General features: G+C 44.8%; 1 protein-coding gene across 1 annotated transcript in view; it reads left to right on the top strand.

Moving 5' to 3' along the window:
* The window catches only part of LOC115190420 (neuroblastoma-amplified sequence), a 39,211-nt gene that overhangs the window by 5,622 nt on the left and 10,768 nt on the right, over positions 1–22,821 (top strand). The window contains exons 4-11 of the mRNA XM_029748742.1: positions 7,191–7,256; positions 8,379–8,507; positions 10,787–10,850; positions 11,414–11,607; positions 14,491–14,763; positions 16,576–16,701; positions 17,396–17,547; positions 18,329–18,466. Coding sequence (XP_029604602.1) covers positions 7,191–7,256; positions 8,379–8,507; positions 10,787–10,850; positions 11,414–11,607; positions 14,491–14,763; positions 16,576–16,701; positions 17,396–17,547; positions 18,329–18,466 — 1,142 coding nt within the window. The remainder of the gene's footprint in view (positions 1–7,190; positions 7,257–8,378; positions 8,508–10,786; positions 10,851–11,413; positions 11,608–14,490; positions 14,764–16,575; positions 16,702–17,395; positions 17,548–18,328; positions 18,467–22,821) is intronic.

Genomic DNA, 22,821 nt, shown 5'->3' with positions numbered 1-22,821 from the left:
GGGCTCTATATAATATTATGTAGGGCTCTATATAATATTATGTAGGGCTCTATATAATATTATGTAGGGCTCTATATAATATTATGTAGGGCTCTATATAATATATTGTAGGGCTCTATATAATATATTGTAGGGCTCTATATAATATATTGTAGGGCTCTATATAATATATTGTAGAGCTCTATATAATATATTGTAGAGCTCTATATAATATATTGTAGGGCTCTATATAATATATTGTAGGGCTCTATAAAATATATTGTAGGGGTCTATAAAATATATTGTAGGGGTCTATAAAATATATTGTAGGGCTCTATAAAATATATTGTAGGGCTCTATAAAATATATTGTAGGGCTCTATAATATATTGTAGGGCTCTATATAATATATTGTAGGGCTCTATAATATATTGTAGGGCTCTATAATATATTGTAGGGGTCTATAATATATTATGTAGGGGTCTATAATATATTATGTAGGGGTCTATATAATATATTATGTAGGGCTCTATATAATATATTATGTAGGGCTCTATAAATATATTGTAGGGCTCTATAAATATATTGTAGGGCTCTATATAATATATTGTAGGGCTCTATAAATATTATGTAGGGCTCTATAAATATTATGTAGGGCTCTATATAATATATTGTAGGGCTCTATAAATATTATGTAGGGCTCTATATAATATATTGTAGGGCTCTAAAATATATTGTAGGGGTCTATATAATATATTGTAGGGCTCTATAAATATTATGTAGGGCTCTATATAATATATTGTAGGGCTCTAAAATATATTGTAGGGGTCTATATAATATATTGTAGGGCTCTATAAATATTATGTAGGGCTCTATATAATATATTGTAGGGCTCTAAAATATATTGTAGGGCTCTAAAATATATTGTAGGGGTCTATATAATATATTGTAGGGCTCTATATAATATATTGTAGGGCTCTATATAATATTATGTAGGGCTCTATAAAATATATTGTATGGGTCTATATAATATATTGTAGGGCTCTATATAATATATTGTAGGGCTCTATAAAATATATTGTAGGGCTCTATAAAATATATTGTAGGGGTCTAATATATTGTAGGGGTCTATATAATATATTGTAGGGGTCTATAAAATATATTGTAGGGGTCTATATAATATATTGTAGGGGTCTATATAATATATTGTAGGGGTCTATATAATATATTGTAGGGGTCTATAAAATATATTGTAGGGCTCTATAAAATATATTGTAGGGGTCTATATAATATATTGTAGGGGTCTATAAAATATATTGTAGGGGTCTATAAAATATATTGTAGGGCTCTATAAAATATTATGTAGGGCTCTATATAATATATTGTAGGGCTCTATAAATATTATGTAGGGGTCTATAAAATATATTGTAGGGCTCTATAATATATTGTAGGGGTCTATAAAATATTATGTAGGGCTCTATATAATATATTGTAGGGCTCTGTATAATATATTATGTAGGGCTCTATATAATATATTATGTAGGGGTCTATAATATATTGTAGGGCTCTATAAAATATTATGTAGGGCTCTAAAATATATTGTAGGGCTCTATAAAATATATTGTAGGGGTCTATATAATATATTGTAGGGGTCTATATAATATATTGTAGGAGTCTATAAAATATATTGTAGGGCTCTATATAATATATTGTAGGGGTCTATATAATATATTGTAGGGGTCTATAAAATATATTGTAGGGGTCTATAAAATATTATGTAGGGCTCTATATAATATATTGTAGGGCTCTATAAATATTATGTAGGGGTCTATAAAATATATTGTAGGGGTCTATAATATATTGTAGGGGTCTATAAAATATTATGTAGGGCTCTATATAATATATTTTAGGGCTCTATATAATATATTATGTAGGGCTCTATATAATATATTATGTAGGGCTCTATATAATATATTATGTAGGGCTCTATATAATATATTATGTAGGGCTCTATATAATATATTATGTAGGGGTCTATAATATATTGTAGGGGTCTATAAAATATTATGTAGGGCTCTATAATATATTGTAGGGCTCTATAAAATATATTGTAGGGCTCTATAAAATATATTGTAGGGCTCTATAAAATATATTGTAGGGCTCTATATAATATATTGTAGGGCTCTATATAATATATTGTAGGGCTCTATATAATATATTGTAGGGCTCTATATAATATATTGTAGGGCTCTATAAATATTGTGTAGGGCTCTATATAATATTATGTAGGGCTCTATAATATATTGTAGGGCTCTATATAATATTATGTAGGGCTCTATATAATATTATGTAGGGCTCTAAATATTATGTAGGGCTCTATAATATATTGTAGGGCTCTATATAATATATTGTAGGGCTCTAAATATTATGTAGGGCTCTATAAATATTATGTAGGGCTCTATAATATATTGTAGGGCTCTATATAATATATTGTAGGGCTCTATAAATATTATGTAGGGCTCTTTCATTATAAAGTATCCTCTGGTCTACCTGGCAGGATGATATCAGGAGGATTTGCTTCAATCCAGTGGCCATTTTGTTTTTGGGATCTCAACTCACTGGTGTGATTCAGAAACATCGCTAACCAAACAATGGTCTCTTGCTGCTCCACACTTGGATTAAATGTTAACTACACCCAAAAATCAACATTTCTATTTTTCCCTGACCTCCAAAAGTGGTCTCCTGATATGGTTTAAGCATTGTGTTGCACGTAGAATTGTTTTGTTTGTTCTATTAAAAAATATATATATTTTGAGAGCGAAGACCCTAAAGCAAATTGAAAACTGAAAAAACAAAACAGAATTTGGAACCAAAAAATACGGATTCAGGCAAAACATAAAAATGATTTAACAGAACTTGGGAGTGTTTTTAGAATCATTCCGTTTTTATCGGAGGCATTGTTCTTTAAAAAAGAAGAAATCACTACTATAAATGTGTTTAAACTGTCCCCCTGACTACATAATCTAGCTACTTCCCTCTCTTTACTGACTACATAATCTAGCTACTTCCCTGTCTTTACTGAATACATAATCTAGCTACTTCCCTCTCCTTACTGACTAATCTAGCTACTTCCCTGTCCTTACTGACTACATAATCTAGCTACTTCCCTCTCCTTACTAACTACATAATCTAGCTACTTCCCTGTCCTTACTGGCCTGATACTGACTACATAATCTAGCTACTTCCCTCTCCTTACTGACTACATAATCTAGCTACTTCCCTGTCCTTACTGGCCTGATACTGACTACATAATCTAGCTACTTCCCTGTCCTTACTGACCTGATACTGACTACATAATCTAGCTACTTCCTTCTCCTTACTGGCCTGATACTGACTACATAATCTAGCTACTTCCCTGTCCTTACTGACTACATAATCTAGCTACTTCTCCTTACTGACTACATAATCTAGCTACTTCCCTCTCCTTACTGACTACATAATCTAGCTACTTCCCTCTCCTTACTGACTACATAATCTAGCTACTTCCCTCTCCTTACTGACTACATAATCCAGCTACTTCCCTCTCCTTACTGACTACATAATCTAGCTACTTCCCTGTCCTTACTGGCTTAACTTACCTTACATTTACTGAATAGTCAGTTAGCCTACATGGCGATTTAGCATCTACCGTAATTTCCAGACTATTAAGCGCACCTGAATATAAGCCGCACCCACTGAATTTAATTGTTTTATTTATTTTGAACATAAATAAGCCGCACGTGTCTATAAGCCGCAGGTGCCTACCGGTACATTGAAACAAATGAACTTTACACAGGCTTTAACGAAACACGGCTTGTAACAAAAATAAATAGTCTTTAACGAAACACGGCAGTAAAAATTAGCAGTAAACAGCCTACCAAGAAAGTCATTGGTTACCATCTTCCTCCTCCTGTGCACTGAAACCATCTCCTTCGGTGTCGGAGTTGTCATGACTGTCCTGATCAGGTCAGGGTACAGGAGACCACCACCCTACAGATTATCTCCCAAACCCCCAACAGAGGAGGAGAGATCTAGGGGTCTGAAGATGTGGGGGTTTTATGACCCCTCACGCCCATAATAAACCTTAGGCCACAGAGAAATTCCTTTGTCCTCACTATGGAGAACTGGCCTCAGAACATTAAACATGCAATAAAGGGACTTTGGAACAATGGTTTCCGTCAGCCACAATGGTGGTCATGACGAGAGGTGGAATATTAAAATATATGTAACTTTTGTATTGTTTTTAAAGGTTAAGAGATGACGTTATTATGAAAACATTGTACCTTTAAGAGTTTTCCCAGTATATGCCTGATGTTTATACATTGTACGTTGTGTGGAAAATATCCAAATCAAACAGAATGTTTTGGTAAAGATGAAATGTGAAGTTAGTGTCTAAAATTGGATTTTAGTCAAATCTAGACCTTGCCACTTTACTTGGTCCGCCCAGAGAATTGCCCTAAAGGCGGTTACACCCACTTCTGACCCGAGGGTATAAGACAGGAGAGTGAAGAATTAACATATCAGACTAATTGACCCCAAGCTGCAGCGAAGGTCTAACAAAGTCAACGAACCCCAAAACGAAACACAAGGTTGAAGACAAAGAAATCTTTTCTACACGAGCTACGAGCTACGAATGAGTAGCTGTGTCTAAGCTGGTGAATTCAAGCCGAACCACCCAGCCTCCACTCTCCATTAAATCGTGGTATCGACACCGTTCGGGTCCGAAGCTGTGAGCTCTGAGCTACAGAGCTGTCTGTCCTCAGAAGACCCCTTTCAGATCAAGGGTGAGGGATCAGACCACTTAGCCAAGAAGGACACTGACATCGTGAGGACAACCAGAGAGTTGCGCCGGAGAACTGCGTCATTGAGAAGCCTAAACGACCCACGCGGAGCTTCCCACCTGAGACCTCCAACACGTAATTACATCATTATATTCTGACCCATAAGAGCGGCAGTTCGGGGCAAGGCTAATTTTAAATAAGCATGGCTGACAAATGAACCCAAATGTATATTTCTCTCGTGTACTTCCTTTGTTTCTCTCTCTTTTAAATCCCCATTTTGGGTAACCAGCGCCATAGTGTGTTGGCCCGTTATACTAAGTCCTAATCAATAGCTAGACTGTGTTTTGTGTATGTGTATTTTTATCATCATTTTAGCTTGCTAGTAAATAAATAATCAACTAAGATTGGTGTGGTAAATTCAGTGGTAAAGCCCGGGTCCGTGCAGATTCCCGGATTATACGACGTTCAGATTATGAGACTGTAGAGGAAATTGATTAATTTAGCGACTGTTGTAAAATCGATATTCTGATATCCTTTGAGTTAATTTGGGAAATAGAAACTCAATCAAAACAATGTTCCCATGGTGCCCCAGGTTAATGAGTTAATAATTGCTTGATTCATTGCTTAATTCATTTAATCACGCAATTATAAACCGTTAATCATTCGATGAGCAACAGTCGTCACATTAACTAATACAACGTCACGACAGAGTAGAATTGCTTCATCCGATATTGGATCGTTTTCATTGTCGCTCTCGTCACTTTCATCCGGAGGCAAATCCCCCGCTGAGCCCTCTTCAACATGCAGCAGTCCAGCCTTTCCAAACCCGTTGATGATAGTGGATTTTTTGACAATGCTCCACACTGTCTGGACCCACTGGCAGACTTGACCGTAAGTTGCTCTTCGCATGCGGCCCGTTTTAGTGAAGATTTCTCCCCACTTGTCATCCAAGCCTCCCGCTGAACACGGAGCGCCACCTTAAATGCACGATTTACACTGATGTCGAGTGGCTGCAAATACTTTGTTGTGCCCCCAGGAATCGGTGACAAAATGACTCCCGTAATCAGAATGATGGGAAGTCTGAGAGCGCTCGATTTCATCTAAACAGTAAACAAAAATAGTTGTTTGACCTTAACCCGTTCGGCAATTTCATTGGTCTAATGAAAGCTTCATGCCGGCAAAAAACTGAGCACGTCACAGAATGTGTTTTTTGGAGAAAAAAAATTGAAAGTGGGAAAAATCCATATATTAGCCGCGTCATTGTTTAAGCCGCGAGGTTCAAAGCCTGGGGAAAAAGTTTTTACCGGAATTTACGGTACATGGCTATTTAGCAACTAAGTGTTTTTAAGTTCCCACTTGGTCAGGTAGTGAGGAATATAGCCTCTATAAAGATGTCAGCGGATTCTCTGAAGAACCAACTAGATATCTGGATCATTCGGATGGATATCTGGATCATTCGGATGGATATCTGGATCATTCGGATGGATATCTGGATCATTCGGATGGATATCTGGATCATTCGGATGGATATCGGGATCATTCGGATGGATATCGGGATCATTCGGATGGATATCGGGATCATTCGGATGGATATCGGGATCATTCGGATGGATATCGGGATCATTCGGATGGATATCGGGATCATTCGGATGGATATCTGGGATCATTCGGATGGATATCGGGATCATTCGGATGGATATCTGGGATCATTCGGATGGATATCTGGGATCATTCGGATGGATATCTGGGATCATTCGGATGGATATCGGGATCATTCGGATGGATATCGGGATCATTCGGATGGATATCGGGATCATTCGGATGGATATCGGGATCATTCGGATGGATATCTGGGATCATTCGGATGGATATCTGGGATCATTCGGATGGATATCTGGGATCATTCGGATGGATATCTGGGATCATTCGGATGGATATCTGGGATCATTCGGATGGATATCGGGATCATTCGGATGGATATCGGGATCATTCGGATGGATATCGGGATCATTCGGATGGATATCGGGATCATTCGGATGGATATCGGGATCATATTTTCACAGGTCGCACGTCAACATATCTATCACGCATTTCCTGGATATGTTAGCTGAAATAGCTTACTTTTTGAATCAGAGGCTACCATCTCTGTTGTCTGACTGTTTGAATCAGAGGCTACCATCTGTGTTGTCTGACTGTTTGAATCAGAGGCTACCATCTGTGTTGTCTTACTTGCCACTGGAAAACAATAGTCCTGCCGCTGATGTAAACTCCCTGTCCATTTAAAACATTTCATTTGAATGTGTTGTGTTTATTGTTATTGAGCCAAATAGTTTAGGTTTTATCATTTCGAACACCCATTGTATTGTAACCTGGTGTGTGTCTCTCTGTCTAGAACCAGAAGAAAGGTTTCTTCACTGTCCCCAGCTTCAGACTCTTCTCGAGACACAACAATGAACAGGTACCTCTCTCGTCCCTCATTCCCTTCTCCCTCCTGGCTTCTCTAACTCTCTCTCTAACTCTGTGTTTGTCTAACTCTCTGTTTGTGTGTAACTCTGTTTGTGTGATTCTGTGTGTTTGTGTGTAACTCTGTGTGTGTGTAACTCTGTGTGTGTGTGTGTAACTCTGTGTGTGTGTGTGTAAGTGTGTGTGTGTGTGTGTGTAAGTGTGTGTGAGTGTGTGTGTGTAACTCTGTTTGTGTGTGTTTGTGTGTAACTCTGTTTGTGTGTGACTCTGTGTGTTTGTGTGTAACTGTGTTTGTGTGTAACTGTGTTTGTGTGTAACTCTGTGTGTTTGTGTGTGTGTGTCTGTGTGTGTAACTGTGTGTTTGTGTGTGTGTGTGTGACTCTGTGTGTGTGTGTGTGTGTGTGTGTGTGTGTGTGTGTGTGTGTGTGTGACTCTGTGTTTGTGTAACTCTGTGTGTGACTCTGTGTGTAACTCTGTGTGTTTGTGTTACTCTGTGTGCAGGACGTTGTGTTTGTGTAACTGTGTGTAACTGTGTGTGACTGTGTGCAGGACGGTGTGTTTGTGTAACTGTGTGTAACTGTGTGTAACTGTGTGACTCTGTGTGCAGGACGGTGTGTTTGTGTAACTGTGTTACTCTGTGTGCAGGACGTTGTGTTTGTGTAACTGTGTAACTGTGTGTGACTGTGTGCAGGACGGTGTGTTTGTGTAACTGTGTGTGACTGTGTTACTGTGTGCAGGACGGTGTGTTTGTGTAACTGTGTGTGACTGTGTGCAGGACGGTGTGTTTGTGTAACTGTGTGTGACTGTGTGCAGGACGGTGTGTTTGTGTAACTGTGTGTGACTGTGTGACTCTGTGTGCAGGACTGTGTGTTTGTGTAACTGTGTGACTCTGTGTGCAGGACGGTGTGTTTGTGTAACTGTGTGTGACTGTGTTACTGTGTGCAGGACGGTGTGTTTGTGTAACTGTGTGTGACTGTGTGCAGGACGGTGTGTTTGTGTAACTGTGTGTGACTGTGTGCAGGACGGTGTGTTTGTGTAACTGTGTGTGACTGTGTGACTCTGTGTGCAGGACTGTGTGTTTGTGTAACTGTGTGTAACTGTGTGACTCTGTGTGCAGGACGGTGTGTTTCGTATGAGTCTGTCTCCTGACGGTTCGCTCCTGGCCGTCATCCATTTCTCTGGACGTCTGTCTGTCTGGGACCTCCCCTCTCTGAGACAGACAGTCTCCTGGGACCAACAACTACAGGTAACCACTAGGAGAGGGTCTGTCTGTCTGGGTAGAGAGAGGTTAGGAGAGGGTCTGTCTGCTACTGGGTAGAGAGAGAGGTTAGGAGAGGGTCTGTCTGCTACTGGGTAGAGAGGTTAGGAGAGGGTCTGTCTGCTACTGGGTAGAGAGAGAGGTTAGGAGAGGGTCTGTCTGCTACTGGGTAGAGAGAGAGGTTAGGAGAGGGTCTGTCTGCTACTGGGTAGAGAGGTTAGGAGAGGGTCTGTCTGCTACTGGGTAGAGAGAGAGGTTAGGAGAGGGTCTGTCTGCTACTGGGTAGAGAGAGAGGTTAGGAGAGGGTCTGTCTGCTACTGGGTAGAGAGACTAGGAGAGGGTCTGTCTGGTACTGGGTAGAGAGAGAGGTTAGGAGAGGGTCTGTCTGCTACTGGGTAGAGAGAGAGGTTAGGAGAGGGTCTGTCTGCTACTGGGTAGAGAGAGAGGTTAGGAGAGGGTCTGTCTGCTACTGGGTAGAGAGAGAGGTTAGGAGAGGGTCTGTCTGCTACTGGGTAGAGAGAGAGGTTAGGAGAGGGTCTGTCTGCTACTGGGTAGAGAGAGAGGTTAGGAGAGGGTCTGTCTGCTACTGGGTAGAGAGAGAGGCTAGGAGAGGGTCTGTCTGCTACTGGGTAGAGAGGTTAGGAGAGGGTCTGTCTGCTACTGGGTAGAGAGGTTAGGAGAGGGTCTGTCTGCTACTGGGTAGAGAGGTTAGGAGAGGGTCTGTCTGCTACTGGGTAGAGAGGTTAGGAGAGGGTCTGTCTGCTACTGGGTAGAGAGAGAGGTTAGGAGAGGGTCTGTCTGCTACTGGGTAGAGAGAGAGGTTAGGAGAGGGTCTGTCTGCTACTGGGTAGAGAGGTTAGGAGAGGGTCTGTCTGCTACTGGGTAGAGAGAGAGGTTAGGAGAGGGTCTGTCTGCTACTGGGTAGAGAGAGAGGTTAGGAGAGGGTCTGTCTGCTACTGGGTAGAGAGAGAGGTTAGGAGAGGGTCTGTCTGCTACTGGGTAGAGAGAGAGGTTAGGAGAGGGTCTGTCTGCTACTGGTTAGAGAGAGAGGTTAGGAGAGGGTCTGTCTGCTACTGGTTAGAGAGAGAGGTTAGGAGAGGGTCTGTCTGCTACTGGGTAGAGAGGTTAGGAGAGGGTCTGTCTGCTACTGGGTAGAGAGGTTAGGAGAGGGTCTGTCTGCTACTGGGTAGAGAGAGAGGTTAGGAGAGGGTCTGCTTGTTGCTAGACTACTGTACAACGTAAAACACCAAATAACGCATACTGAGCAGAATTAGGCCGATACTCGCTATTTATCAAAATCCAGAAAAGAGCTGTTAAATTCTACAACCACCTAAAAGGAAGAGATTCCCAAACCTTCCATAACAAAGCCATCACCTACAGAGAGATGAACCTGGAGAAGAGTCCCCTAAGCAAGCTGGTCCTGGTCTCTGTTCACAAACACAGACCCCACAGAGCCCCACAGCAACACAATTAGACCCAAACAAATCTGAGAAAACAACAAGATAATTACTTGACACATTGGAAAGAATTAACAAAAAAACAGAGCAAACTAGAATGCTATTTGGCCCTAAACAGAGAGAACACAGTGGCAGAATACCTGACCCCAAACTTTTTTATTTATTTAATTTGATTTATTTCACCTTTATTTAACCAGGTAGGCCAGTTGAGAACAAGTTCTCATTTACAATTGCGACCTGGCCAAGATAAAGCAAAGCAGTTCGACAACATACAACAACACAGAGTTACACATGGAGTAAAACAAACATACAGTCAATAATACAGTAGAAAAATAAGTCTATATACAATGTGAGCAAATGAGGTGAGATAAGGGAGGTAAAGGCAATAAAGGCCATGGTGGCAAAGTAAATACAATATAGCAAGTAAAACACTGGAATGGTAGATGTGCAGAAGATGAATGTGCAAGTAGAGGAGCAAGTTAAATAAATACAGTATGGGGATGAGGTTGGTAGATGGGCTGTTTACAGATGGGCTTAAGGAAAGCTTTGACTATGTACAGACTCAGTGAGCATAGCCTTGCTATTGAGAAAGGCCGCTGTAGGCAGACCTGGCTCTCAAGAGAAGACAGGCTATGTGCAACACTGCCCACAAAATGAGGTGGAAACAGCTGCCCTTCCTAACCTCCTGCCAAATGTATGACCATATTAGAGACACATATTTCCCTCAGATTACACAGATCCATAAAGAATTTGAACATTTCTCTCTCTCTCTTTCTCTCTCTCTCTCTCTCTTTCTCTCTCTCTTTGTAGCCAGGATTTGAGGAGATCAACCCAGAATGGAAGACTTCTCTGGAGAAGAGGAAGAAGATCAAAGGTAGCATGGCGTTCAGGACCGACTGTCGCTGAGCCCCGGGGCAGACTGTCGCTGAGCCCCGGGGCAGACTGTCGCTGAGCCCCGGGGCAGACTGTCGCTGAGCCCCGGGGCAGACTGTCGCTGAGCCCCGGGGCAGACTGTCGCTGAGCCCCGGGGCAGACTGTCGCTGAGCCCCGGGGCAGACTGTCGCTGAGCCCCGGGGCAGACTGTCGCTGAGCCCCGGGGCAGACTGTCGCTGAGCCCCGGGGCAGACTGTCGCTGAGCCCCGGCGCAGACATTTGTGTTAATGACACTGTATAATATGTCTGTGTGTAGTATAATGTGGTGTGTGTGTGTGTGTTCTCCCCAGATAAGGAGCAGTACTACTCTCTGTGTGTAGTATAATATAATTGTGTGTGTGTGTGTGTGTTCTCCCCAGATAAGGAGCAGTACTACTCTCTGTGTGTAGTATAATATAATGTGTGTGTGTGTGTGTGTGTGTGTGTGTGTGTGTGTGTGTGTGTGTGTGTGTGTGTGTGTGTGTTGTGTGTGCGTGTGTGTGTGTGTGTGTGTGTTCTCCCCAGATAAGGAGCAGTACTACCCTCTGTGTGAGGTGTCCTGGTGGTCAGACTGCGTGCTGATCTTGGCCCGGTGTTCTGGTTCTCTGACCGTGTCGTCTGTTAGAACCCTTCAGAACCTCCTGGGGAAGAGCTGTGAGTGGTTCCAACCATCGCCACGGGTTACCGCCGCCCACGACGGGGGCTTCCTCAGTCTGGAGGTAAGGAGGGGGGGGGCGACGGGGGCTTCCTCAGTCTGGAGGTAAGGAGGGGGGGCGACGGGGGGTTGTGAGGAGGGACCAAGGACTGGCTGGAGGGGAGGGAGGACGGGAGAAAGAGAGAGAGAGGGGGAGGGAGGGGGGAGAGGGAGGGAGAGGGCTCAGCAGGTCTATGGAGTAGAGTAGGACTCTCCGGCTTACCAGCTTTGCGAAGGCTGCCCTTCGGCAATCCGATACTCCCATAGCTCGCAGAACTTGGTTGTTACGTGTGGGCCATTTGCTCCTGGGAATTACAAAGCAGGTTACCTTGCCGACTCCCGGTAGATTCTTTAAGATAGCCGGAGCTGTGGGGGGGGAGATCTTTTGAGATCTAGCCACCTCGAGGGTGTCGACGGCGACTTCATATCGCACAGTAACATCGACCACCGAAGCGATGTCTTTTTTCACGAATATCAAGTCCGGTTTCCTCAGTTTCCCGTCCTGGGAAACTATACGCATCTCTCTGATAGCGTACCATCTATTGCTTTCGGCTTCTGTTACTAATAGGTCACACCTTGTTGTGCCTGTTTATGCTCCTTGGATCGACGGGCGTTGACCCAGGATGTCTAAGCAGGATTCGTACGGGGCTGGACAGCGCCTGCACGAGGATCCATCTCCGGCCTTCCTCTTGCTAGCATTTCCCTGGTGGGATAAACGTTTGCTGGAGGGCTGGCTGGAGGGCTGGCTGGAGGGCTGGCTGGAGGGCTGGCTGGAGGGCTGGCTGGCTGGAGGGCTGGCTGGCTGGAGGGCTGGCTGGCTGGAGGGCTGGCTGGCTGGAGGGCTGGCTGGCTGGAGGGCTGGCTGGCTGGCTGGAGGGCTGGCTGGCTGGCTGGAGGGCTGGCTGGCTGGCTGGAGGGCTGGCTGGCTGGCTGGAGGGCTGGCTGGAGGGCTGGCTGGAGGGCTGGCTGGAGGGCTGGCTGGAGGGCTGGCTGGAGGGGAGGAGTGATGGCTGGCCCCTCCCCCCTCGGCGGCCCCTACTGGCCTATAGCTTACTGTTGATTTGAATGCGTTCATCTCAGTTTTCATTTGAGTCATCTTTTTTATACGTGGCTTGTTTGTATCAATTGCAAAGACATTGGCAACTTTTGTATTTGTAGTCAACTTGATTTATTTTCTCTCTTGTTAACACCGATAACGTCAGAACAATGGGAACAATAGTTCTTCTGTTATATAAAATGATGCATGAGAGCGTAAAAGCCTCTAACGACTCACTTAGCTGTTCTACGAAGGAGACGTTACATTTCCAGCTTTTACAAGTACAACTTTTTAATAACAATGTTTTTTGGGAAACGTCTCTGAGAATGATTTATGTTTCTACGAGGGTTCTTATGATGAACAATAGCCTTTAAGGTGGGTGGAAACTGGGACCAGGTCCATAACAAGAGGAGAACATCTCATCAGTTTATACAATATTCTCTGGCTTTACTGACCAGACTCCCTCCCTGGTCACAAGTCTGCCACGATTATGGCCTTCATATCCTAGGAAAGGAAACCTTGGAAATGGATTTATAAATGGCGAAGGATGGGTATTTAGAGATGGATTTTATTCAGTCAGTTTCTCGACACCTTTTTATAAACTAGTCACCTACTTGTTTTTCAGTTGTCAGTCCAAGCACAGGAAGTGGCTTATGGGTCATCGCTCCGCGTGGCGGGCGCCGAAGAAAATAAAGTACCAGAAAACAATAGACGGATTTGGACTCATCGTTACAGGGTCACGTTGATATTCACTCGATGAAGGAGCATCGTGTTTTGTCCCTCTGTGTAAATCCGTTTGACTGTCTCCGTCCACACATCACTCAGGGACTGAGAGACAGAGGGACAGACAGAGGGACAGACAGAGGGACAGACAGAGGGACAGACAGAGGGACAGACAGAGGGACAGACAGAGGGACAGACAGAGGGACAGACAGAGGGACAGACAGAGGGACAGACAGAGGGACAGACAGAGGGACAGACAAACCAGCAGTGTTCCTGTCATCACTGGCTTTGTGACTTACTGTCCTATCAGTAGATGATGCATGTTGTTCAGTCTAGCAGGAGAGGGCTGTTCAGATCATTTAAACGTTAGATAAAAAGGAGCCGGCTGTTGAGCCGCCGGCCGTTGAGCCGCCGGCCGGCCCTAAAGGAAAACACTAGTGAGGAGGTCATGGCTGATGCAGAGACCGCAGCGTCGGTAAGGCCAGGACTGGCTGGATAGAGGAGAGAGGATTCAGCCTACCACACGTTATGATACCGGTTCACACAAATTAAATAGAACCATTATCCTCCCCCTCCCTTTTTCTCCCCCCTCCCTTTTTCTCCCCCCCTCCCTTTCTCTCCCCCCTCCCTTTTTCTCCCCCCCCCCTCCCTTTTCCCCCCTCCCTTTTCCCCCCCTCCCTTTTTCTCCCCCCCTCCCTTTTTCTCCCCCCCTCCCTTTTTCTCCCCCCCTCCCTTTTCCCCCCCTCCCTTTTCTCCCCCCCTCCCTTTTCTCCCCCCCTCCCTTTTTCTCCCCCCCTCCCTTCTTCCCCCCCTCCCTTTTCTCCCCCCCTCCCTTCCTCCCCCCCTCCCTTTTCCCCCCCTCCCTTTTTCTCCCCCCCTCCCTTTTCCCCCCCTCCCTTTTCTCCCCCCCTCCCTTTTTCTCCCCCCCTCCCTTTTCCCCCCCCTCCCTTTTCTCCCCCCCTCCCTTTTCCCCCCCTCCCTTTTTCTCCCCCCCTCCCTTTTTCTCCCCCCTCCCCTTTTCCCCCCCTCCCTTTTTCTCCCCCCCTCCCTTTTTCTCCCCCCCTCCCTTTTTCTCCCCCCTCCCTTTTCTCCCCCCTTTTCCTCTCCTCTCTCCCCCCTTTCCTCTCCTCTCTCCCCCCCCCCACCCAGTGTGAAGTGCGTCTGGCACAGAAGAGAGGTCGCCTGGACAGTAACATGGGGGGTGTGGCAACGGAGGATGAGGATGGTGAGGAAGGAGACTCTGACTCTGATGAAGAGTCGTCAGCCAAGGCCCGTTACTCTGGTTACGTGAAGCAGGGGCTGTACTACGTCACCGAGATGGAACGCTTCGCGCCGCCGCGGAAACGACCCCGCACCGTCGTCAAGAGTTACCGTCTGGTCAGCCTGCGCTCCACCACGCCTGAAGAGCTGTACCAAAGGAAGGTAAGTCACCATGACGACGACCACACACACATCAAGCTCACGCACACTCGACCACCATTCCCAAAATACAAAATGGCTGACTTGACTTTCCCAAAATACAAAATGGCTGACTTGACTTTCCCAAAATACAAAAAGGCTGACTTGACATTCCCAAAATACAAAATGGCTGACTTGACATTCCCAAAATACAAAATGGCTGACTTGACTTTCCCAAAATACAAAAAGGCTGACTTGACTTTCCCAAAATACAAAATGGCTGACTGACATTCCCAAGTAGTCAAAGTAACTAAAGGCACGGTTTCGTATTTGTGAATAAAACGTCAAGTATGATCACATTTATAGTAAAATAAATGCCGTAGCAGCTGTCTTCAAAGTATTTCTGCCTGTTTTGTTTCATAGCTGGTAAATGAAATCGCACAAAGTCAAAGAACTAGGAATCATATCTAGCCTTTTCCACCTCAATAAAAGTTGAGTAATAAAAGTTGGAGTAATTTACTTCAAACGAAAGTCTACTTTAGTGAGACTTTGTCCTCGTGTTTCTTGGCCATTGGCATCGTTTTGTTCACAAGCTAGGTCGTTTTTCTACGTTTGAATTTAAACTGCTAGGGAAGAGAAGACGACGTGTTTACTAGTCAGACTCACAGGCACAAACATGACTCCAATCCTGTTACCACGGTAACCTCCCACCCTTAAAGGGCAGGTGAACATTTTCTCTCATTGTAATATTTTGGTTAAAAGTTGAATTAAATAATATACGACATTAGTTACATTTTACTAGTAATACATGTATTGTTTTACAAACATTACAAAGCGTGTTCATGTGTTTTGTTGCTGTAACTTTAGCAGGAAATAACTTTTTAGGTGATGGTGTTGTTGGGGATGGTGATGGTGGGGATGATGTTGATGGTGGGGATGATGTTGATGGTGGGGATGATGTTGATGGTGGGGATGGTGTTGATGGTGGGGATGGTGTTGATGGTGTTGATGATGTTGGTGGGGATGGGGTTGGTGGGGATGGTGATGATGGTGATGGTGGGGATGATGGTGATGGTGGGGATGGTGTTGATGGTGGGGTTGATGGGGATGGTGGGGTTGATGGTGTTGATGGGGCGGATGGTGTTGATGGTGGGGTTGATGATGTTGATGGTGGGGATGGTGTTGATGGTGGGGATGATGTTGATGGTGGGGATGGTGATGGTGGGGATGGTGTTGATGGTGGGGATGGTGTTGATGGTGGGGATGGTGTTGATGGTGGGGATGATGTTGATGATGGGGATGGTGTTGATGGTGTTGATGGTGATGATGGTGATAGTGGGGTTGATGATGTTGATGGGGATGGGGTTGATGGGGATGGTGTTGATGGTGTTGATGGTGTTGATGGTGGGGTTGATGGTGTTGATGGTGGGGTTGATGGTGTTGATGGTGATGATGGTGGGGTTGATGATGTTGATGGGGATGGTGTTGATGGTGTTGATGGTGATGATGGTGGGGTTGATGATGGTGATGGTGGGGATGATGGTGATGGTGGGGATGGTGTTGATGGTGGGGTTGATGATGTTGATGGTGGGGTTGATGTTGATGGTGGGGTTGATGATGTTGATGGTGGGGATGATGTTGATGGTGGGGTTGATGTTGATGGTGGGGTTGATGATGTTGATGGTGGGGATGATGTTGATGGTGGGGTTGATGTTGATGGTGGGGTTGATGATGTTGATGGTGGGGATGATGTTGATGGTGGGGTTGTTGATGTTGATGGTGGGGATGATGTTGATGGGGATGGTGTTGGTGGGGCGGATGTGTGTGTCTCTCCAGATAGATAATGAGGAGTATGGCGAGGCCCTTTCCCTGGCCCAGGCATACGGTCTCGACTCAGACCTGGTCTACCAGAGACAGTGGAGGAAGAGCACTGTCAGCATCGCCTCGATACAGGACTACCTGGTACACACACACGCACACACACTCTCTATACCTGGTACGCACGCACGCGCACGCGCACTCTCTATACCTGGTACGCACGCGCACGCACACTCTATACCTGGTACACGCACACTCTCTATACCTGGTACGCACACACGCACACTCTCTATACCTGGTACACGCACACTCTCTATACCTGGTACGCACGCACGCACACTCTCTATACCTGGTACACGCGCACGCACGCACACTCTCTATACCTGGTACACACGCACGCACACACACACGCACACACGCACACTCTCTATACCTGGTACACACGCACGCGCACACTCTACCTGGTACACACGCACACTCTCTATGCCTGGTACACACACACTCTATACCTGGTACACACACTCTCTCTCACTCTCACAATGTGTCAATAGTTATGATAGTATTTATATTGTGTACATATTAGAACAAACTGTCTCTCCCCCTATCTGTCTGCCTCCAACTATCTGTCTGTCTCTCTCCCTGTCTGTCTCTGCCTGCCTGCCTGCCTGCCTGCCTGTCTCTGCCTGCCTGCCTGTCTCTGCCTGCCTGTCTGTCTCTGCCTGCCTGTCTGTCTCTGCCTGCCTCTCCCCCTATCTGTCTGTCTCTCTGCCTCCCCTATCTTTCTCTCTGCCTGCCTGTCTCTCCCTCTGCCTGCCTGTCTCTGCCTGTCTGTGTGTAGAGTAAGATCCATAAACGGTCGTGGGTGCTCCATGAGTGTGCTGAGCGTGTCCCAGAGAACGTGGATGCTGCCAAGGAGCTGTTGCAGTACGGCCTGAAGGGGACAGACCTCGAGGCTCTCATCGCTATCGGGAACAGAGAGGACGGGGGCAGGCACGTACCCTCACCACTTCCTGTTGACTATAATGACTATACTGGATAGCACAATGCCTTCACGTAGAACGTACACTACCAGTCAAAAGTTTAAACACAACTACTCATTCCGTATTGACTGACCTTCATGTCTTAAAGTAATGATGGACTGTTGTTTCTCTTTGCTGATTTGAGTTGTTCTTGCCATAATATGGACTTGGTCTTTTACCAAATAGGGCTATCTTCTGTATACCCCCCTACCTTGTCACAACACAACTGATTGGCTCAAACACATTAAGAAGGAAAGAAATTCCACAAATTAACTTTTAACAAGGCACAACAGTTAATTGAAATGCATTCCAGGTGACTACCTCATGAAGCTGGTTGAGAGAATGACAAGAGTGTGCAAAGCTGTCATCAAGGCAAAGGGTGGCTACATTGAATAATCTCAAATATAACAAATATATTGATTTGTTTAACACTTTTTTGGTTACTACATGATTCCATATGTGTTATTTCATAGTTTTAATGTCTTCACTATTATTCTACAATGTAGAAAATAGTACAAATAAAGAAAAACCCTGGAATGAGTAGGTGTCAACTTTTGACTGGTCCTGAATGTCACTGTTAGTTTCTAAAACCACCGTTCAGCCTTGAGTCAGAGTATCTCTTTCCTGTTGACCAGCTGATTGGTGGAATGTGATGTGTTTATAGTCGGGCCGGAACAAAAGCCTGCACACCCGGCAGCTCTCCCGGAGGACGATCTCAAACAGTTCTAAAGATGCCCCTCCCCCCTCCGTAGGTTCATCCTATCAGGTGACCTTGATGTTGATGACGCTCCCTACGAAGACTTCCTGTCTGCAGAAAAAGAGATGGAGTTAAAGAGAGAGAAGGAGAGTCTGAAGAGACAGGAGTTACTGACCAGGGTCGACTTCAGCAGGTCAGAACACATACCAGCCAATCAAACTGTCAGTCGATCAGTTACCAGCCAATCAAACTGTCAGTCGATCAGTTACCAGCCAATCAAACTGTCAGTCGATCAGTTACCAGCCAATCAAACTGTCAGTCGATCAGTTACCAGCCAATCAAACTGTCAGTCGATCAGTTACCAGCCAATCAAACTGTCAGTCGATCAGTTACCAGCCAATCAAACTGTCAGTCGATCAGTTACCAGCCAATCAAACTGTCAGTCGATCAGTTACCAGCCAATCAAACTGTCAGTCGATCAGTTACCAGCCAATCAAACTGTCAGTCGATCAGTTACCAGCCAATCAAACTGTCAGTCGATCAGTTACCAGCCAATCAAAAACTGTCAGTCGATCAGTTACCAGCCAATCAAACTGTCAGTCGATCAGTTACCAGCCAATCAAACTGTCAGTCGATCAGTTACCAGCCAATCAAAACTGTCAGTCGATCAGTTACCAGCCAATCAAAACTGTCAGTCGATCAGTTACCAGCCAATCAAACTGTCAGTCGATCAGTTACCAGCCAATCAAACTGTCAGTCGATCAGTTACCAGCCAATCAACTGTCAGTCGATCAGTTACCAGCCAATCAAACTGTCAGTCGATCAGTTTACCAGCCAATCAAACTGTCAGTCGATCAGTTACCAGCCAATCAAACTGTCAGTCGATCAGTTACCAGCCAATCAAACTGTCAGTCGATCAGTTACAGCCAATCAAACTGTCAGTCGATCAGTTACCAGCCAATCAAACGTCGTCGATCAGTACCAGCCAATCAACTGTCAGTCGATCAGTTACCAGCCAATCAAACTGTCAGTAGTCGATCAGTTACCAGACCAATCAAAACTGTCAGTCGATCCGTTACCAGCCAATCAAACTGTCAGTCGATCAGTTACTAAGCCAATCAAACTGTCAGTCGATCAGTTACCAGCCAATCAAACTGTCAGTCGATCAGTTACCAGCCAATCAAACTGTCAGTCGATCAGTTACCAGCCAATCAAACTGTCAGTCGATCAGTTACCAGCCAATCAAACTGTCAGTCGATCAGTTACCAGCCAATCAAACTGTCAGTCGATCAGTTACCAGCCAATCAAACTGTCAGTCGATCAGTACCCAGCCAATCAAAACTGTCAGTCGATCAGTTACCAGCCAATCAAACTGTCAGTCGATCAGTTACCAGCCAATCAAACTGTCAGTCGATCAGTTACCAGCCAATCAAACTGTCAGTCGATCAGTTACCAGCCAATCAAACTGTCAGTCGATCAGTTACCAGCCAATCAAACTGTCAGTCGATCAGTTACCAGCCAATCAAACTGTCAGTCGATCAGTTACCAGCCAATCAAACGTCAGTCGATCAGTTACCAGCCAATCAACTGTCAGTCGATCAGTTACCAGCCAATCAAACTGTCAGTCCGTCAGTAAACTGTCAGTCGATCAGTTACCAGCCAATCAAACTGTCAGTCGATCAGTTACCAGCCAATCAAACTGTCAGTCGATCAGTTACCAGCCAATCAAACTGTCAGTCGATCAGTTACCAGCCAATCAAACTGTCAGTCGATCAGTTACCAGCCAATCAAACTGTCAGTCGATCAGTTACCAGCCAATCGACTGTCAGTCGATCAGTTACCAGCCAATCAAACTGTCAGTCGATCAGTTACCAGCCAATCAAACTGTCAGACTGACAGTCGATCAGTTACCAGCCAATCAAACTGTCAGTCGATCAGTTACCAGCCAATCAAACTGTCAGTCGATCAGTTACCAGCCAATCAAACTGTCAGTCGATCAGTTACCAGCCAATCAAACTGTCAGTCGATCAGTTACCAGCCAATCAAACTGTCAGTCGATCAGTTGCCAGCCAATCAGTTACCAGCCGACTCGTTGGCCAGGGTTCCGTATTTGTTGTTACTTCCTGTAGAGCTATAATGACGGTCTGTACTGTGGTTAGAACGTGTGTTTGTTTTTTACATCAGGAAACCTACTAATGACATGCTAATGAGGGTGGATATATATTCAGTCAACAACAGGACATCTCTACCAGTGTTTATTACGACCAGCGTCGGCTGTCTGCAGACGATACAGACGATTACGCGCTCATTTTCAGATTGCTACTTTTCCCTCGGTCATAAAGTTTGTCTAGCCATTTCCCGCTAGAATTAATGATTACCCCTCTTCCAACGATCTATTGATTTTAGAAACAGACACCTATCAATCACAAAGCCAGCGATGACCGGGAAACTGTTGGTTTGACAAGTCTGCTGTGTGTCCCAACTCAGTACCTGGGTGTGTGTTGTGGTTGCAGTGGGATTTCTTTGGAGGGAGGGAGGGAGAGGGGGAGGGAGGGAGAGGGAGAGGGGGAGGGAGGGAGAGGGGGAGAGAGAGAGACTCCTTCATCGTCTGTGAGTCAATTTGTACGTCTCGTAAAATGTGTTAACGATGAGTCCAAATCTCCTGCTGCTATTTGTTTTCTGGCACATTCCATTTATGGTCTTTGTGGTGTTTTTCATAAAGTGCTGGCACGTCGGCTTACTGTGCTTGGATTGACAAAACGGCAAGCTTCACTAGTTTAGAAATGGTCTCTTGACTGAATAAAGGCTGTCTGATATTTCCTTGACGTTCATAAATCATATAACGTAGCTGTGCAGCGCCTTCAGAAAGTATTCAGACCCCTTGACTTATTCCACAGTTTGTTGTGTTACAGCCTCAACACACACACTACCCCCATAATGACAAAGTGAAAACAATAATTACATTTTTGGGGAGGGGGGGGGGGGGCAAATTTATAGAAAGTTAAATACAGAAATTTGTCTTTTGAAGTTTTCACAATGCGTGAGTGTTTCTTGGTTAGTCTCTTAAGAACTTTGCACAATTCGATTATACAATATTTGCACATTATCCTTTAAAAGGATTCTTCAAGCTCTGTCCAGTTGGTTGTTGATCATTGCTAGACAGCCATTTTGAAGTCATGTCATAGATTTTCAAGCAGATTTAATTCAAAACTGTAACTCAGCCACTCAGGAACATTCAACATTATCTTGGTAAACAACTCCAGTGTAGATTTGGCCTTGTGTTTTAGGTTATTGTCCTGCTGAAAGGTGAATTCATCTCCCAGTGGCTGTTGGAAAGCAGACTGAACCAGGTTTTCTTCGAGGATTTGGCCTGTGGTTGGTTAGTTAGTTAGTTAGTTAGTCATATATCCTATTATTTTTATCCTGAAGAACTCGGCAGTCCTTGCCGATGACAAGCATACCAATAACCCACCATTCGTTGTATTCAGGACACATTTCTTACAGTTTTACATTATTGCTTTGTTGCAAACAGGAAGCATGTTTTGGAATATTTTTTATTCTGTACAAGCTTCCTTCTTTTCACTCTGTCATTGAGGTTAGTATTGTGGAGTAACTACAATGTTGTTGAACCATCCTCAGTTATATACAAAATCACAGCCATTAAACTCTGTAACTGTTAGACTGATGCACCGGTGTGACAGTAGACTAAGTAACATCATTTAAAAAACAAATCACCTTCAAAATACGTCACTTTAATCCTTCAGCGTCTGTGTTGTGAGGTGGATGAGTTACAGCTGTGTTTGTCCGACCGTGAGACATCCCGAAAAATCCATCTTCTCACCAAAAGGTCTGCAGCGTTCGAATGTTCACACGGACATGATGGGTACTGTTGTCCGTCGTGCTCTGAGACCTCCACAAGTCTCATGGGACTCGTCTGAAGGTAACCCGGTACCAGTTTAATAAACTATTTACCGGAGGTAGTTTTTTGCCAAATGAAAAGGGGTTAAATGTGTCAAAACATATTTTTAAATATTCCCTGGACTAAGGCAGCTGAAACGTGTCGAGAGCTTTGAAACTTGGTTTCCATTTAACATGCCGTACAAATAAAGGCGTTTTAATGAATCGTGTGGAGAGTTCCCCGGGTAATGAATCGTGTGGAGAGTTCCCTGGGTAATGAATCGTGTGGAGAGTTCCCCGGGTAATGAATCGTGTGGAGAGTTCCCCGGGTAATGAATCGTGTGGAGAGTTCCCTGGGTAATGAATCGTGTGGAGAGTTCCCGGGTAATGAATCGTGTGGAGAGTTCCCCGGGTAATGAATCGTGTGGAGAGTTCCCCGGGTATGAATCGTGTGGAGTTCCCCGGGTAAGAATCGTGTGGAGTTCCCCGGGTAATGAATCGTGTGGAGAGTTCCCCGGGTAATGAATCGTGTGGAGAGTTCCCCGGGTAATGAATCGTGTGGAGAGTTCCCCGGGTAATGAATCGTGTGGAGAGTTCCCCGGGTAATGAATCGTGTGGAGAGTTCCCCGGGTAATGAATCGTGTGGAGAGT

The sequence above is a fragment of the Salmo trutta genome, unplaced genomic scaffold (assembly GCF_901001165.1).
Source record: "Salmo trutta unplaced genomic scaffold, fSalTru1.1, whole genome shotgun sequence".
Taxonomy (NCBI): Eukaryota; Metazoa; Chordata; class Actinopteri; order Salmoniformes; family Salmonidae; genus Salmo; species Salmo trutta.
This window is presented reverse-complemented; position numbering and strand designations above follow the sequence as displayed.